This window comes from Hyaloscypha bicolor (genome assembly GCF_002865645.1).
Source record: "Hyaloscypha bicolor E unplaced genomic scaffold K444scaffold_160, whole genome shotgun sequence".
Classification (NCBI taxonomy): Eukaryota; Fungi; Ascomycota; class Leotiomycetes; order Helotiales; family Hyaloscyphaceae; genus Hyaloscypha; species Hyaloscypha bicolor.
The window spans coordinates 1-20140 of record NW_020194662.1 but is presented as its reverse complement, the minus strand read 5'-3'; the positions used below and the strand labels follow the sequence as shown (position 1 = coordinate 20140).

At 18.3% G+C, this 20140-nt stretch overlaps 1 protein-coding gene across 1 annotated transcript; it reads right to left on the bottom strand.

Moving 5' to 3' along the window:
- Nucleotides 1-9142: 9142 nt before the first annotated feature.
- On the bottom strand, nucleotides 9143-9346 carry K444DRAFT_541962 (uncharacterized protein; the record flags this gene model as incomplete). The annotated part of the gene is made up of 1 exon (XM_024875838.1): nucleotides 9143-9346. A coding segment is annotated over one exon (204 nt), but the record flags the coding sequence as incomplete, so codon positions are not given.
- Nucleotides 9347-20140: the final 10794 nt, after the last annotated feature.

Sequence of the window (20140 nt, the reverse complement as noted above, 5' to 3'; positions counted from 1 at the left end):
TAATTAAAAATAATAATATAATATTCTTTTATTAATATTTAAACTTGAATTTTATAATCTTATTTTTGGCTATAAATAGCTAGAATACTTTAATTTACTTTTTAATATCTGAAACTAATATTTAATATAGCCCAAGATTCTTTTTTTATTATTTTTAATTATATAAAAGATTCTTATATTTTAAGAAATTTTATTTCTTATTTTAATTATTAAATAAATATTAAAGCTAGAAATTATATATTTAATAAAAAGAACTAATAATAAGTTATTAGAAAACAGGCTTATATTAATAATTATAATATAAAAAATAATTCTATTATTAATTTCTTTTTATATATTAGCTTTACTAATAATATTACTTCTAAATTAAATTCGAATAAAAAACCTAAACTAATACTAGTTACTTCTATTTTTTAAAAGCTAAAGATTAAATATTTCTATAAATAAAATATTTAAAATAGCTACTATTAAATAGAAAACTCTTTAGCTAATATTATTTATTTTATAAATATTCTATATTAAAAGAAACTATATATAAAAAAAAAAGTTAATAAACGCTTCTATTATTAAGATTATTAATATTAGCTTTATAAATATATATTATAACTTCTAATAATTAGAAAATAAAGCCTTTATTATAAGCTTCTATAAAATTAATAGCTTCTTTAAATAATAAAAAGAGTTTTTTTTAAGAACTAATATTAAAGATTTTATTATTCTCGAATATTATATTAAATTTAATAATATTTTTTCTAAAAAAGCTTCTAATATTCTATTTCTTTATTAGTTATATAATTATAAAATATAATTAAAAAAGGAAATAAAAAGATATCTGAAATATAATTCTTTATATGAAATAATAATAATAGAATTAGAAGCTATAAAGCAATATTTTCTAGAGAATTTTAATAAGAGCTTTATTACTTCTAGCTAATTATTATTTATAATTCTTGTTTTTTTAATAAGAAAGTCTAATAAAAGCTTATAGTTCTATATTAATTACTAAAAACTTAATTAGATTACTTATAAGAACTATTATTCTTTTTTTTGTTTAATAAAACCTTAACTAGAATTAATTAAGCCAAAGTCTTTATAAAGTTTAATATTTAATAAGCTTTTTATTAAATTTATATAGACCCTAAATTAGAAAAATTAATAATATTTTATATATATTATAAAATGTATAAATAATATCTTATTTAATTATCTTAATAACTTTTTTAGAATTAATTTTAATACTATTTATAGAAATAATAAATTAGAATATAAACTTTATATAAAGAAAATTCTTTAGTATTTTTAGAATATAGGCTTATAAATAAATCTTAAAAAACACGAACTTTATATTATATATATAAAATACTTTAGCTTTATTATTTCTATAAATAGTATTAAAATTAATTTTAAAAAAGTTATTATTATAAAAAATTAAAAAGCTTTTTAGATTATAAAAAAATATAAGTCTTTTTAGAATTTTATAACTTTTATAAGAGATTTATTTATAATTATAATAAATTTACTAAGTTTTTATTAAATTTTATATATATAAATATTTTCTTTTTATTTAATTAGATTTATTAAAATACTTTTAAAAAGCTTAAAGCCTATTTTATATTAATATTCTAGAAAGAATTTAATAAAATTCTAGATATAAAACTAAAACTATTAATAATATAATACTTATAAACTAATAAATAAATAGAAATTATAAATTAGTATATTAATTAATAATTATATTTATATATTATATATTACTAAAATAATTAAAACAAATATTTACTAATAATTAATTATATATATATATATATTTTAGATAGCTTTATTAATATATATTACAAGTATAAAATCTAGAATCTAGAAAGTATAATTAGACTATTTCTATTTCAATAATTTAAAGCTAAAAAGAAAAGAGGATCTTAAAAAAACCTCGGATTTAAATAATTACAAGTTATATATAGGCTTATATACTAGTTTAAGCTCGGGGTTATATATAATAATTAGGTAATATAATATAATAGGCTATACTTATTAAAAATCGTATTATTTTAGCGGTTTTAAGGTTTAGGTTATATAGTAAAGGCTATAGCCTTTTATATATAACTTGCAGAAATCATATAAGAAAGCTAGTTTTTCTATAAACTTAGAAAATAATCCTTTATAAATATTTAATTAATTAAGCTTTTATATATTATATATTATTTATATTTTATTATTTATACTTTTGATTTATTATTTTACTATTAAGTTATATTTTATACTCTAGTATACTTTATATAAGTTTTTGTCTTATTATAGTTTCCTTTCTATATATTTTATAATAAGTAATATAGGAAGGATAAAAACTTTATAATTAAGGTAATACTCTTATAAAGTTCTAAGAAATATCTATAAAGCGAATTATTAGCTTAGTAAGTTAGGAGAGAAAAGGGCTATTATAATACCTTAAGCCTAAGGCTAAAATATTAAGAATATATAAGTATTAATCTTAGTATCTTATATTAATTTCTAATATATCTAGTAACTTGAATACGGATTAGCTATAAGATATAGTTACTAGTATAATATATAAAAGTAATAGAAATAGAGGCTAATTATAAAAGAAAAAGAAGTAGAGGAAATAGAATAAAAAATATTATACTAAAATAATATAAGTCAGATCTTAGTTAGAATTAGACTTTAGTATTCGGAAATAAAGTTATACTATTAATTTATATATTATTTTTAGTTATAGTAAAAGCCGGAATTAAAGTAGCTTTAATTTTAGTAATAAAGCTTGCTTCTAAGTCCGAAAAAGATATCTAAAAAAGGAAATATTCTCAAATTCGAATAGAATAATAAACTAGAATTAGAAATAAGAATTAAAAAGAAATCAGAAATAAGAAATTATATAAATAAACTAGAGAAGCTTCTAGAGAAAGAAATAGATATTAAATCAAAAAAGAAAAGAGAATTTAGAAAAGTCAGAAAAATTAGTAAAATTATATTTATTATTTTTATTACCTTTAATAATATTAATAAATATATCTAGTTTAGTGAAATTAAGGAAAAATACTATAGGTATTAAGCTAATAAAATAGGAAAGAGAGTATAAGTAATAAGAATAAAACTAGAAAAGCTATTACTTTATTATTACTAATACTAAAACTCGAATCTTGACTATATCTATTATTATTAACCGGTTTTTCTTTAATTCCGGTTCCTAAATTAAAAGATATACTTAAACGGGAAATTAGTCTTTTAGAAATATTATTAATAAAAGTTTTAGATATAGAAATTCTATAATTAGTTATAGAAGAAATTATTAAGATTAATATAGCTAAGAATAAATATATACTAGTACCGGATTTAAATCTATTATTTATAGAAGCTCCTAAAATACTATAATTTTAGGGAAGTAATATCTCTATATTCTTAGAATAATATATAGATATATATAAGAATTATTATATTTCTAATAATACTAAAAGAAAGAGAATTATCTATTATATCTCTCTTATTTATAAGAATTAGATTAAGGCTATACCGGAATACTATATTAATAATCCAGGAAATTACTAGAAAACCAAGTTCTTTAAGGCTTTACTAAAGGAATTCCGAGAATATAACTAGGAAATATTTAAAATTAGCTATAATTTTCTTAATTAGATTATTATATAAGCCTAGAATAAAGAAATCTTATCTAAGTCTTATATTAATATATTTAATAAAGTATTAAAGGAATTACTAAAGAAAAAAGAAATAAATAAAATTACTTAATATTAAGAATTTATAAAAGAATTATTTATTTTAGTAAAAGATTATATTCTTAAAAATATAAACTTTAAGCCTATAAACGTTTTTATCTATAAATATAATAAGATATATAAAAAGGTAATAATATCCTATTAATATAAAGAAAAGAAATATTATTTTAATATTACTAATAATTTAGATATATCTAGACTTAGATAAGAATACTTAAATATAGTAGTTTATAATATGGTTTCTAAATCAGAAAATAATTATTTCTTACTAGTTTCTTCTATTATATTTCCTAAAGCTATTATAAATATAAGTAAGAAAAGAATCTAGCCTATAGCTAATTATATGAAATCTACTAAAAGTAGTAAACCTAAGGAAAATAATATTAACTAGTTAGTAAAAAGTCTAGAAAAACTATTTATTACTATTATAACTTAAGAGAACTTATAGAAATAACTTAATATAGCTATTATTATAATTCGGGAGAATATCTATAGCCTATTTATATAGCCTAGCTAACTATAATAAGTATAATAGTATTAATAGCCTAATAAATATAATTCGAGTTTTTAGAAAAAATATACTAGAAGTTATAATAGAGGTTATAGAGAATACTATAATAGCTATAGTAATTAAGCTAAAATAAGTAAAGAATCTAAATAATTATATTCTAGAAAAAGTTAGTTTTAAGTATAATTAGAAAATACTACTTAAATTAATATAGCCTATAGTATAGACCTAGAACTAAAAGAATAAATTTGCTATAGGTACTATAATAGAAATAAGAATAATAATATTAACCTAGAATATATCTATATTTCTTAGTTCTATTACCTATTAATAAAAGAACTTATAAATTATAAATATATTTACTAATTTAATAAAAAATAATATAAAGAGCTATTTAAGCCTAAATAAGAAAGTATTTCCTTTTTCCTTACTAGTAAATACTAGTAATTTAACTAAATTATTTCCTAAGTCTAAAAAAGAGAATTTAACTATAACTTAAATACTTAACCCAAAAATATCTAGAGATTAATAGGAAATACCTAGTTTACTAGATAAGAAAGAGAAAAAGAAACTAGCTAACCAGAATTTATATATAGAAATAAGTAAGTTATATTTAGGAAATCTAAATAGCTACTTTATTTTAGAGGAAATTATATTAAAATTACTAATATTTTAGGTTCTAAAATTAATAAATAATACTAAGATTTAGCTATAAATAATATTTCTATTAATATTATAATAGGTTTCTTATTAAGGAAAAAGAAAAAAGAAATAGAAATAATTAAAAAGGTTTTCCGAAAATAAGCTAGAATAAAAAAGAAGCTATCTTATATAAGAGGCTAAAAGAATATTATTCTAAGAAATAATAAATAAGGGAATAGCCTAGCTAAGAATATAAATATTAATACTTCCGGGAATAAATAAAACAAATTAGGAACCTAATATACTTTTAATTATAATAAGTATAGAATTTCTAAAATTAATAATATTTTAATAAGACTATTAAAAAAAGTAACTATTTTACTTTTAAAAACTTAGAAAGAAATAAGAATATTTATTAATACTTTAAAAATATTAGATTTAGTTATTATATTTTAGAACTAATAAATTAAGAATAATATTTCCTATTTTACTATTTTATAAATAAGAAATACTATTATATTAAGTATAATTAGATATACTAGAAGATTTATAAAACTAGTAATTATAGCTTATATAATAAATAAAATATTTAAGAGATTAGAAATACTAGTTTAGGTATTTAATACTAATAGAATTATTTAATTTAAAGATAATAATATTAATATTTGGATATTACTAGCTTATAAATATATTATATAAGCTTTATATCTCCGGTTTATATTTCAAGGACCTTAAGGAAGTATTAAATATAAAGAAATAATTAATACTAGAACTAAAATTAATATTTTTCCTAAAAAGATTTCCAGAAATATTAATAAAATAGTATATAATACTATAAATTATTAAATATCTATTACTACTAGAATATTGGATTTATAAGAATAATAAAGTTTAGAATTAAGGTTATAAATAAAATAAGATATAAAGATATATTTTTCCTAATTAAAGAAATTTTAAAGATTTTATTTAATTAATTATTCTTAGTAAAAATAAAAATAAATATTATATATAAAAGTAATAATTTATAGAATAAAAGATTTACTAATCTTAAAAATAACTAGAATACTTATATTATTATAATTACTTTATTTTTAAAGAATACTAGGAAATAGAAAAAAGTAATAATTCAAGAATATTAAGCTTCTAAAGTTAAGGAATTAAGTAATATAGAATAGAAAACTAAAAAGAAAAAAGAAAAATAGAGCCTAATATTATAACTAATAATAATATTAGAGAAAATAGGAAAATATTAGAATTTCTTATAGATTCTTTTATTTTGGGTTTAGAAGTTTAGGAAATTAATAATATTTTTAGAGAAACTAAAATAGAAAAGGCCCTAATTAGAATATTATTAAAAGTAGTTCCAGAATTAATAGAAAAAGAAGTAAAAAAGATATTAAATAAAGATATTTCTAAAGAAAAAGTAAAGTAATATCTTCTAATAATAAAGAAATATATTTCTAAAGCTAAGAAATATTAAATTTAAAACTAGAAAGAATTCTGAAATATATAAGAGCTTAAGAAAAATATATTAAAATACTAGATAAAAAGACACTTTTTATATCTAATTAAAAAAAAGCTAAATAGAAAAGTTATAAATTCCGGAGATTAGATAAAAAAAGTACTAGAGAAAATAGCTATAGCTTTTAAAGAAAAAAATAATAATTATAATCTATTTCTAGTTATAGGAATATATAAAATAAAGAATAAAAAGATTTAACTAGTAAATACTAATAATAGAACTAGAGAAAGCTCTAGTAAATATCCGAACTAGTTTAAAAAATCTAAAGCTAGAGAATACTTATAGGAATATACTAGGAAATATAAAAATACTTTTTATTAAAAATATTAGCTATTTTAAAAGATTTATAACTTATTCCGGAATATCTTAAATAATTAGATATTAGTAACTAGCTCTAAAAAAAAAACTAGTTATATTTCAAGAATTAATAATTAATTAAGAAAATATAATTATATTTAATTAAAAAGAAATAGGAAAAGTCTATAAAAATATTAGTTTATTTATTCTAATTAAAATTATTAAATATAAAGCCTAGTAAGAAAAGAATTTCCTATATCCTAAAGCTCTAGTACTAGTAATAATAAAAATATTATTAAAATATCTAGATTATAGAATTCTTAAGAAATATAATAAACCTTACTAAAATCTATAGTTTTTAATTATAAAGAAAGTTACTAGGATTTATAAACTAATTAATACTATTATAAAAATAAATTTAGTAATTCTATAAGATACTAACTTATTTCTATTTACTAATAAGATCTTAAAGAAATTTACTAGATATATTTATATTTCTTTAATTAATTTCTTTTCTAAATATAATTAATTTATACTAGATACTTATAATAAAGATTTAATTATATTTATAATATTTCTGGAATTATTAAGAATAATTATATTACTTTAGGAAGCTATTAATTCTATTATATAGTTTATATGAGTTATTATAACTATTCTAGAAGATCTATTTCCCAAAATCGCTATATTATTTATTAATAATATTAGAATTAAGAAACTTTATATAAAATATAATAGATAGCTTATTTTACTCGAAATTCGGTATTTATATTTAAATATCTTTAAAACCTAGATATAACCCTAAATAAAATTAAATAAACCAGAGCTAATCGTGCATCGAGACTAGTACTAAAGCCCCTGCGTCCCTGCGGGTTTAGTGCGTATTAGTAATATGGTCAAAAATCAGTAATACGGTCATTTTTTTAGAATACTAATTTTCCTAATTTTAGTAAAAATCAGAGAAAAATATTTTATAGTTTATATGGAGTTCATACTATATTTAATAAATCAAATTCTCTTACTTTCATATTATATATGCATATAGTAAAAAATAGTAGAAATATTATATACTTTACCTTACCGGCGACCCCCCCCAAAATGCTACTAACTTAGAAATCAATTAATTACAGAATAACCATATCCTAAATCGTGTACCTAATAATAGTCTCCTCTCTACTAGCTTCTAATCTGACTATATAACCAAAGCCATTATTATAAAATAAAGGGGGAAGGGATAGTAGTCTAACAAAACCAAGCTCCCTAACTAGTATTTCTACCCGTATATTACTAAACTCACTAATTCATTCCTCCTGGTATCCGGGAGAAGCTAGCCTAAAATCTATCTTATTCGCATAAAAGAGCTCTATCTTGCAATCGATTTGCCTCTATTCCGCCTATTTTGCTATTAATTTTTGGTAGTAAGCCTTTAGACTAGTTTTACTATATTTAATAAATAGTGGTTTATTCCTATAGCCAAAGGGCTCCCCTAAATCATACGGAGCTATTTCCCCCCGAGTACATCTCCTGCATAAAAGCTTACTAGTAATATGCTTTATAATATAGGTATTAGTCTCCCTAATTCGGCGATTTAGATAGGCATTAGTATCTATCTCTTTAGGAGTAAAGAGAGACTCTCTGTAATATGCGATTTGACATATAGCCGAACCCTTGAATATAACTCTATACTTTTGCATATGCTTCCTATCCTTCTTATCTAGCTTATTATACTATTCCTGGAGTACTACCTTCTCTCTTGCAAGCTCTCTTTCCATAATTAGCCTAGCCTTAATTAGCTTAGGCTCAGTCGACTTCTAGTATACCCTCCAAGATCTCCAAAAACTTGGTATAAGAGCGTATTCCTTATTATTCTTTATAAGGATAAAATAATCGTCCAAATATTAATATATATAGGTATTATATACCGTATGATTTATAAAGGTAGGGGGGTTTTGGAAGGGTTTTAATAATAGAGGGGTTTGCGGGAATAAAGACTCGATTTACTTATCTACTATAAAATTAGCCTATATTACTATATAAATTACTAATTAATAAACCTTCTTTTAGTTCGAATTAAGCTAGCTTCTCGTATATATACCGTATTATATCAGGTCCTAATAAGCCCGCTTTAGTAAAAGTACTAATAATAGTCCTATACTTAAATGTCCTCCCACAAACCGTCTGGTATGCCCCTAGAAAATCAAGCTTAATATAAATAATATTACTATACTAAATCTTATCATAAATACTAATTTAATACTAGTACTTGAGAGGTTAAAAGAGGCCAATATCAAACGGTTAAAGGAAATATATACTATATAGTAATAGTTAAAAGGGGACGATCTTGTGGGACTAGTAATAATATAAGAACTTGTCTGAAGTATAGGAGCCATACCCGTCAAAAATCAATATCCTCTATTTGCCTTATATACGTTAATATATCTGATTATGGAAGTACTTAATATATTTTAGGCTTAGAGTATTATTTATATACCTAGTAGAGCTTATAGCAAAGACTAATTCGGTATCCAGATTATTATTAAAATATGCCTTTACTAGGATCTCTCCCTTTAAAATAAGAAATAGTATAATTGCTTTGCCCCTAGCGAATATAGTTTCGATTATAGTAAGTAATTCTCAATTATCGGGATCTGCCAAGTAGATAGCTTTCGTATTAAGGTATATAATAATAATCTTTCTATTTAAAATACTAATGCGAAAGCCGGTTTCGTCTATATTCTATATATCTTTAAAGCAGATCCCATACTTCTCTAACGTCCCATAATACTCCGTAAAATACTCTTCCAGATCCTCCTTTTAATATACCGCCTTCCGCTCTTATACTAATATCTTTGCGCAAAGGGTTTTAAACCATGATTTATTCCATTTAAACCATTATTATACCTATAGGCAGTTTACTTGGTAGGTAGAAGCGCTATCCCCAAGGATCTTATTAGCCGCCGCCTGCATTATCTTGAGATTAGCTCTATGGCCTAAATAGATTATAAAATTAATAAATTACTTTAGGGCCTTCTCCTAATCAGGATTAAGGACCTTATTAAGGCCCCCTTTAGTATTTTGTAATATACGGCCAGCCAAATACGCTTTCCAGAGGCGTAATTTGACCCTGAATTAATATATAATTATAGATTTTTTAATATATGGGTTCCTGGTATAGAAATCGGAGGCCTGGGCTATCCTTTTCTCTTCTTCTGGGTCAAATTTGGCCATGGTATTAATATTTAATTAATTAAAATTAATATAATAGTAAAAAAAATAACCGTATTACTAATTTTTGACCGTATTACTAATATGTACTAAACCCGCAGGGATACAGGGGCTTTAGTACTAGTCTCAATACACGATTAGTATAAGAGAAAAATTATAGTTCTATTATAATAATATAGTTATTATTAGCTTTATTTATAGAATATTTAAAAGAAGTTTTTTAAGTTTAGGAATTACTAAGATTTTAAAATAGGAATATTATAATAATATAATTAAAGGCAAAGTATTTATTAGAATTATTATTTACTATTATATTTAGATTAAAGGCTTTATAATTATTACTAAACTCATTTACTATTTAATAAGAAAAAGTATAATATAGAACTGAAATAATAAATAAAAACAAGCTATATAAATTCTTTAGAAAAAGCTTATTACTATTCTAATATTCTATAAGTTATATTATAATTTATTAGAAAGTTAGGGAATAATTATATTAGTAATAAATACTGGCCTAGATAAATAGGGCAGAATTCTTAATTAATATAATAATAAAGAGAAAAAGAAAATTATATAATATAAGTTTGAAATCTAGAATAATACTAAATAAAGATATAATATTACTAAAAAAGAATACTAAGGGCTAGTAAAGTATTTATAGAAAGTATAATTCTAGCTATATAAAGTTTATTTTATCCTTAAACTAGATATTAATATACTTATTATATAGCTAAATAAAATAGTTATAGATTTTCCTAAAGTTCTAGTTATTTACTAGCTAGTATAAATTTAGTTATTTGATTTTAAAATCAAGTATATGAAAAGAACTAAATATACTATTACTAATAGATTATTAAAATATTTATAATAAGAAAGTAATACTAAAAATAATAAGAATATTAATAAATAATTAGTAATAAAGCTTAATATTATTAGAATAGTATTTATTAGGCAGAAAATTCGAGTAAAAGAAGTAGTTCCGGTTTAGTTATATAATATTATTTTAAGGAATTAGATTCCTAAAACCTTTATTAGATATTTAGATAATAGTATTTAATTACTAGAGATTAATAATTAAAGCCTTATTATATCTAGAAATAAATTAATAATATTAAAAAATAATAAAATCCGGAAATTATATAATAAAGGCTATAGTATTTTATATATAATTACTAGTAAAATAGTAAATAATAATACTAACTTATATATTTTATTTAATAACCTAATTATTTTACTAGATTCTTTAAATAATAACTATTTCGAATAATACTAGAATATTATATAATATCTTATAATATTCTCTAGATTAAAAGAAATATCTAGGGCCGAGTTTTAAAAGTTAAATAAAAAAGCTTTAAATTATAATATAAGAGATTAATTACTATAGAGAATTATATCTAAAGTATACCTATCTCGACTTATTATTAATAATTAAAAATAAAGGGAAATTATTATTAAAAAGCTATATAATAAGATTAGATATACCGGGAAAAAAAGTACTTTTTACTTAGTAACTAGTTATTATTACTAGAAAGGTTACTATAATTATATATAAAAATATATTAATATCTATAAAGTTTATTAGTATAAAAGTAAAATAAAATAAAAAGAAGCTTTATATCTAATAAAAGCTATATTTCTTTTCTATTACTTTGGGATTAATATAATTAAACTACTAGACTATAAAGAATATAACTTATTAATTATTACTAGAAATAATTTCTTAGAATAGATTAAAGCTAGACCTTTAAAGAATCTAACTAGTAAAAAGATAACTAAGTTTATTTAGGAAGAAATTATTTATAAATATAGTTTATTTAGGTAGCTTAAGGTAAATAGTAGATTAGAATTTAAAGAAATAGTAATTTAAGGACTTAATAAGCTAGGAATTAATAGAATTATTATTTTGGCCTATAATTCTAAAGGAAATAATATAATTAAAAAAGGATATTAACTAATTATTTAAGTATTTATTATATTTATAATAAATAGAAAAAAACCTTAGATAAATTTACTATTATATATTCTATTTACTAATTAAATAACTATATATAAACTAACTAGATTTATTCTTATATAGTTTATAGTAAGGAAATAGTATTATTTATAGAAATATATTTTCTAATCTAGAGAATACTTAAATAAAATAAAGTCTATAATAGAGAAATACTTCTGGAAATATATATAAAATAAATATAAATAAAAGATAAAAATATTAAAGAAGCCAGAATAAAAAAGAATAGAAAATACTAAAAAAGAAAGAAGTAATTTAATATTACTTATTAGATTTATTTAAAGCCTATTTCTAAAAAAAATCTAGTTCTTATATATAATATTAAATTAATAAATTAAGACAAGTTAAGAAATATAAAGCTATTATATTACTAGTTTAGCCTATATAAAATAAAATATATAGATTAACTAAAAGAATACTATATATTAGAAAAACTTAATAATATTATATTCCGAAGAATATATATTAGGAATTAATTTAAGTAATTTATTAAAAGAAATTAATTCTAGTATTTCCCTAAAAACGAAATTAATAATAAATATATATCTATAAATAAATATTTTAAAATAAATATAGAACTTGAAAAAGAAGTAGTTATAGAATATTATAAGTAAAATAATATTTAGAAAATTAAGAAAGCTATTAGTATTATTATATATATTCTAGAATTACTAGAATTAGAAAAAATAAAGTATATTTCTTTTATAAAAAACTAAAAAGAAATATCTAATAATAAGAACTCTTTTTAACCTAAAATAAAGCTTATTATCTTTAATTTCTTATATACTTTTTAAATTTTTCTTCTAACTATTATTTATAATCTTTAAAAAATATTATTATTAGACTATTATTCTAGAAATTAGATAAGCTTTATTATTATTTATTTTTTACTATTATCTAATTACTATTACTAGATAATATTCTTAATATATGAAATTCTATTACTAGATTTTAGGAATTAAATATAAAGAATTTCTTTTAGTATAAAAATAAATAAGAAATTAAGAAATTACTTTATAAATTCTTGATTTCAAATTATAGTAATAAATAGTAATTATATTTGGAATTAGGAAAAGAAAAGAAAAAGAAAAGAGATCTTTTATATATATTTTACTAAACTAGAAATTTTTTAAAGGCTTTATTTACTTTTTTAACTAGCTATTTTTATAGCTTATACTAGTCTAAAGCTTAATTATAATAATTATAAATCTCGATTTTAACTTAAACTACTATTATAAGTTTTCTTATAATATCTAAATAAACTTCCTAATTAGGAGTTATATATAAACGGAATAGCTAAACTAGAAGCCTTATAAAAAAAAAAGAAATCTTATTAAATCTAATAGTTATTTCTAAAAGTATTTAATAATATATAATTTTAGAAATCTATTAGATATTAAATAAACTAGATCTGCCTATTTAAAGCCTATCTTATATTAGAAAACCCACTTTCTTTTTAATATAACTATAGCTATTCTTAAAACTTATATTAAGGCTTAATTAGTATATTATATATTCCTATTTCTATATAAAGAGAACTTTTCCTATATAAAACCTATTTCCTAATTAAGATATTATTTTATTACTAGAAACTAATTATTTTTTTAAAAAGCTAATATAATTTACTAATTTTTATTATTAATTTATTTCTTATTATTAAATATTATCTAAATAATTCCTATATTCTTAATACTAATTCGGAATACCTAATCTTTCTATATTCTATATTAATTTTAATATTAACTATTCCAAATTTAATAATAATATTATAAATCTTATTTATATTATCTTATAATTCTTTTTTTATATATTTTAATATCTTTAATATTATTTTTATTAATATAAATATTATTTTAAAGTCCTAAATAACTAAATAGTTTTATATTATTTAAAATTAACTTTAATAAATATTAAATAAATATAATTAGCTTTTAAAAGAGATATATATTAGTTTTAGAAAAAGTAATATCTTATTTTAAGTTATTTCTTAATTCTATTATTTTAATTTCTTTTTTATTAATACTTATTTTATATTTTTCCTAATATCTTTAGTATATTTATATATTTTATCTTTTATATATTTCCTATATTATTTCTCTTTTTTTATACTATTTTTTAAATTAATAGAAATATTTCTAAATAAATAAAAGATTAGAATATATCTATATTATAAAATTTTTATTATTCTTTTCTATATTCTAATACTTTAGATATTATTACTATATCTATATTTCTATTATATTACTTTCTTATTTCCCTATTATTATTATTTAGTTTAATTTATCTTAATTATTTCCTTAATTATATTTCTTTAAATATATATATTTATATTTTTTTCTATAATAAAAGCCTAATTTTATATTTTATCTTTTATAATTATTTCTAATTTATAATTATATTACTTTAAATATATCTAATTATTATATTTATTTTCTCTATTATATATATTACTATTTTAGTTTTATTTTCTTATTAGAAAAAAAGAAAAACTCGAATATATATAATATATTTATATAATTTAAAACTATTTTAATTTATTTTTTATTTTAAAATATATTTAAAAGAAATTTTTATAATCTCAAAAACCTTTAATTTTATAACCTATAATTATTATACTAATAATATCTTTATAACCTATTAAGAATAATAAAATAGCCAAAAAAACAGATTCTTTAAGTTAGTAAAATATAATAGCTAGTTCTTATAAGCTATAGTATTATTAAAAGCCTATAAATTAATAGTATTAAAGTTCAGAATATTAAAAGAGCTTAGGTAGTTATAAAAGGCCTACTAATACTAGAAAAAATAATTATAATTACTGAATTTAATATAAATATTCTAGATAAGCTAAGTAATATATATAATAAACTCTTGAAATAAAAAACCTTTATTAGAGACAGAACTAGACTAGAATTAACTAAGGAGGAGCTAAAGAACTACTAAGCTAATAATAGAGAATTTAAGAATATTATTAAAAGTATTTCTAAAAATAAATAAAAAAAGCTTAATAAGATTAAGACTATAATAAATAGTTTTAATACTAAGAATTAGAATAGAATTATATTATATAGTAAAGCTATTAGCTAATATATTAATAATATCTATAATAATCTTAGTAAGAATATTTATAAGAAGTTATATTCTTTTTTTAAGATAAAAGTTTTAGTATTATAAGAAGGAAACTATAATAAGACAAAAACTTATATAAAGTATACTAAAGTATAAAACGTAACTTAATAATAAAATAATAAATTAAAAATATAAATAGTAAAATATAAATAATATATAATATATAAAAGCTTAATTAATTAAATATTTATAAAGAATTATTCTCTAAGTTTATAGAAAAACTAGCTTTCTTATATAATTTCTATAGGTTATATATAAAAGGCTATAACCTTTACTATATAACCTAAATCTCAAAACTATTAAAATAATATAATATTTAATAAATATAGCTTATTATACTATATCTAATCTTTTATTTATTTATACTTATTCCCTAAATATTAAAAATAATAGAAAAATCCTATTTAGAGTCCGAAATAATAAAATATTTAGGATTTTTTTCTATTAGTTAATCTAATTTCTCTTTTATATACCTAAAATAAGACTTATTATTCTTAAATAGTCTTATTTTATATTCCCGAACTTGCTTAAAAGTAATCCGAACCCGCTTAGCTATATTTTTATACTAAATCCAATATAGTTCTTTATATTAATTAGTATTTACTTTTAATTATTACTTAATTTCTGTCTTTACTATAGGATATTAAGAAGGCTTATTATAGCGAATTATATTATAAATTATACTAATATACTCTAAATAAATAGTTTCTTTAAATTTCGTATTATTTATAGTATTCTTAAATTAACTTTTAATAGGAAGAGAAAGCTTTAGATAAGAGGCTTTAATAACCTTATAGGAGACTTTATTTTTATATATTCTATTTTTAATAATAACTAGACTTATAGGAACTATAATAAAAGGCCTATTAAATAATAAATTATTATTAAGCTATCTTTTAACTTATATATTATTCGAGAATTAATACTTTTTTATAATTCCAAACTTATAAATTACCTAGCTAAAGGTATTTATTTATCTAGTTAAATAAACTATATTCGGAGTCTTTTCTCCTATTATCTTTAGTAAATACTTACCTATTTCCTTAGCTACTTCTGGCTTAAATTTATTAGAAATAGAAAAATAATTAATATTTTTAAAGAATTTCTTATTAAAGATAATAGCCTTCTTATAGTTTATAAGAAAAATATAGCTAATATTCTAATATTTTTTACTAAAATAGAATTTGCTATTTAAAGCTTTAATAATAGCTAGATCTTTAGTATTACTTTTATATTAATTATAATTAATATTTTTAGGAATAAAATATTAGACTAGCTAAAAATAAATAACTAGATAAATAAAATACTTATTTAATATCTTATAAAATCCGAGCTATATTAATAGATCTATTATTAAAAGTTAAGAGACTAAAATAAAATAGCTATTATTAAGATCTTTATATATTAATATATTATCTTTTTAGAAGTAAAACTATAGTATTTTTATTTCTTTTATTAAAAGCTCTCGAATACTAAGCTTCTTAATTTACTTTAGATAATATTTTTTATAAATATAGCTATTAGTATCTAGATTAGTAATACTAAACTCAGAAATAGGAACTATAGTATTAAATTAGAGCTATAGATTAGGGCGAAATTAATTAGAAATATAATACTTATATTTATATTTCTTAATTTTCTAGTTTTTAAAAAAGAAATCTCATATTTTCTTATTTATTTAAGTAATAGAAATATACTTCTTGCCTTTAATAATTTTATAGATCTTAGTAATTACCTTTAAAGTATTCTTAATTTCTTATATATTAATAGAGAAAGTATTAGTAAATTACTAAATATATATTATATAAGAAGCTTTAAGAAATTTATTATTAATCCTATAATATTCTTACTTATAAATAGGTTCTATAATATTACTATATACTTTTTTAAAAGTATATTTATCTTACTAAATAAGTATTAACTTCTATTTAGCTAGTATCTTATAAATATACTAGATATCTTTATTAAGTTCTCTGGATTTAATATTTCTAGTCTTTTGCTTCTTAGTTCTAAATATAATTATAAGAGTTTTCTTAAATAGTATTTTTTTCCTTTAAAATAGAGAATTTCTTCTTGCTTTCCTTTAGTTTACTAACCTTATACTTAGTCTAGTACTTAGATCTTTATTATTTATTAGAAGTTTTAGGCTTAGCTTATTTTCTATTTTTACTAGATTCTTCTTATCTAATTATACTAGTTTTACTAGCTTTACTAGTAGTCTTCTTACTAGGCTTTATTAAATTAGCTTTATTTTTCTTAGCTAGATCTAGTTAAGTTAAAGCTAAAATTATAATAAAAGTCTATTCTTTAGACTTATTTCAGAAAGTAGGAAAAGGCTTATTATTATAAATTCTCTTAATTAGGATTCCGGAAGTATTAAAAATATATTATCTAGCTTTAAGATTATTAGCTAATAGTAGCTTAAATTCTAATTCTCTATATTCCGAAATAGTTTTAGTATATTTAAATACCTTAGTAATATATAATTTAGTAAATATACTAGTATTCTAATATTTCTTATTCTTAATATATTCTAAAGTAGCTTTATTAATTAACTAAATAGCTTTATATACTAAAGCTTTTATCTTAAAAAGAGAATATAACTTCTTATAAATATTCTTACTAAGATTATTATAGATATTATTAATATATTAACTAAAAGCTTTATTATATAATATAATTCTATTCTAACTCTTAGTATTAAGACTATTTACTATAGTTTTAATCTTATTAAGCTTTTCTTATTTGCTTTTAGAAATACCTTTAATAATATTCTCGAATTTCTTATTATTAGCTTAATAGTTCTTTAGCTTCTCTTTAGTTAATCCTAGTTTAGTTCTGTCTCTAATAAAGGTTTTCTATTTTAAGAGCTTATTATATATATTATTTAGCTTATCTAGAATATTTATATTAAATTCAGTAATTATAGCTATTTTTTCTAATATTAATAGGCCTTCTATAACTATTTAAGCTTCTTTAATACTCTAAACTTTAATACTATTAATCTATAGGCTTTTAATAATACTATAGCTTATAAGAACTAGCTATTATATTTTACTAATTCAAGGAATTTATTCTTTAGCTATTTTATTATTCTTAATAAGTTATAAAGATATTATTAGTATAATAGTTATAGGTTATAAAATTAAAGGTTTTTAAAATTATAAGAATTTCTTTTAAATATATTCTAAAATAAAAAGTAAATTAGAATAGTTTTAGATTATATAAATATATTATATATATTCGAGTTTTTCTTTTTTCCTAATAAGAAAATAAAGCTAAAATAATAGTATATATAATAGGGAAAATAGGTATAATAATTAGATATATTTAAAATAATATAGTTATAAATTAGAAATAATTATAGAAAATAAAATATAGAATTAGGCTTTTATTATAAAAAAGAATATAAATATATATATTTAAGAAAATATAATTAAGGAAATAATTAAAATAAGTTAAATTAAATAGTAATAATAAGGAAATAAGGAAGTAATATAATAGAAATATAAATATAGTAATAATATCTAAAATATTAGAATATAAAAAGAAATAATATAAATTTTATAATATAAATATATCCCGATTTTCTATTTATTTAAAGATATTTCTATTAACTTAAAAAATAATATAAAAGAAAGAAAATAATATAGGAAATATATAAAAGATAAAATATATAAATATATTAAAGATATTAGAGAAAATATAAAATAAATATTAATAAAAAAGAAATTAGAATAATAGAATTAAGAAATAACTTAGAATAAGATATTACTTTTTCTAAAACTGATTTATATTTCTTCTAAAAGCTAATTATATTTATTTAGTACTTATTAAAGTCGACTTTAAATAATATAAAACTATTTAGTTATTTGGGACTTTAAAATAATATTTATATTAATAAAAATAATATTAAAAATATTAGAATATATAGAAAAAAAAGCTATAAGATAATATAAATAGAATTTATAGTATTATTATTAAGTTTAAAATAATTAATATTAAAGTTAATATAGAATATAGAAAAATTAGATATTCCGAATTAGTATTAAGAATATAGGAATTATTTAGATAATATTTAATAATAAGAAATAAATTAATAATAAGAATTAATAAATTATACTAGCTTTTTAAAAAAGTAATTAGTTTCTAGTAATAAAATAATATCTTAATTAGGAAATAGGTTCTATATAAGAAAAGTTCTCTTTATATAAAAGTAGGAATATATAATATACTAATTAAGCCTTAATATAAGTTTTAAAAGTAGCTATAGTTATATTAAAAAGAAAATAGATTTTCTAATATAAGATAAACTTTAAATAAATAGATCTAGTTTATCTAATATCTAATAAATTTCCAAAATTATATATTATTAAATACTTTCGGAAATAACTATTAGATTTAATAAGATTTTCTTTTTCTTTTATAGGGCTTCTAGTTTAGCTATTCCGTTTATATATAACTCCTAATTAGGAAGTTTATTTAGGTATTATAAAAAACCTTATAATAGTAATTCAAGTTAAAATCGAGATCTATAAATATTATAATTAAGCTTTAGACTAGTATAAGCCGCAAGAATAGCTAGTTAAAAAAGTAAATAAAGCCTTTAAAAGATTTCTAGTTTAGTAAAATATATATTAAAGATTCTTTTTCTTTTTTTCTTTTTTCTCTAATTCCAAATATAGTTACTATTTATTACTATAGTTCGGAGTTAAGAGTCTATAAAATAATCTCTTAATTCCCTATTTATTTTTATACTAAAAGAAATTCTTTATATTTAATTCCTAAAATCTAGTAATAGAATTTCATATATTAAGAATATTATCTAGTAATAGTAATTAGATAATAGTAAGAAATAAGTAATAATAAAGCTTATCTAATTTCTAATATAATAATCTAATAATAATATTTTCTAAAAGTTATAAATATTAGTTAAAAGAAAAAAAAATAAAAGATATATAAAGAATTAAATATAATAAGCTTTATTTTAGGTTAAGAAAAGCTTCTATTATTAAATACTTTTTCCTAATCTTTTATAAAAGAAATATATTTTACTTTTT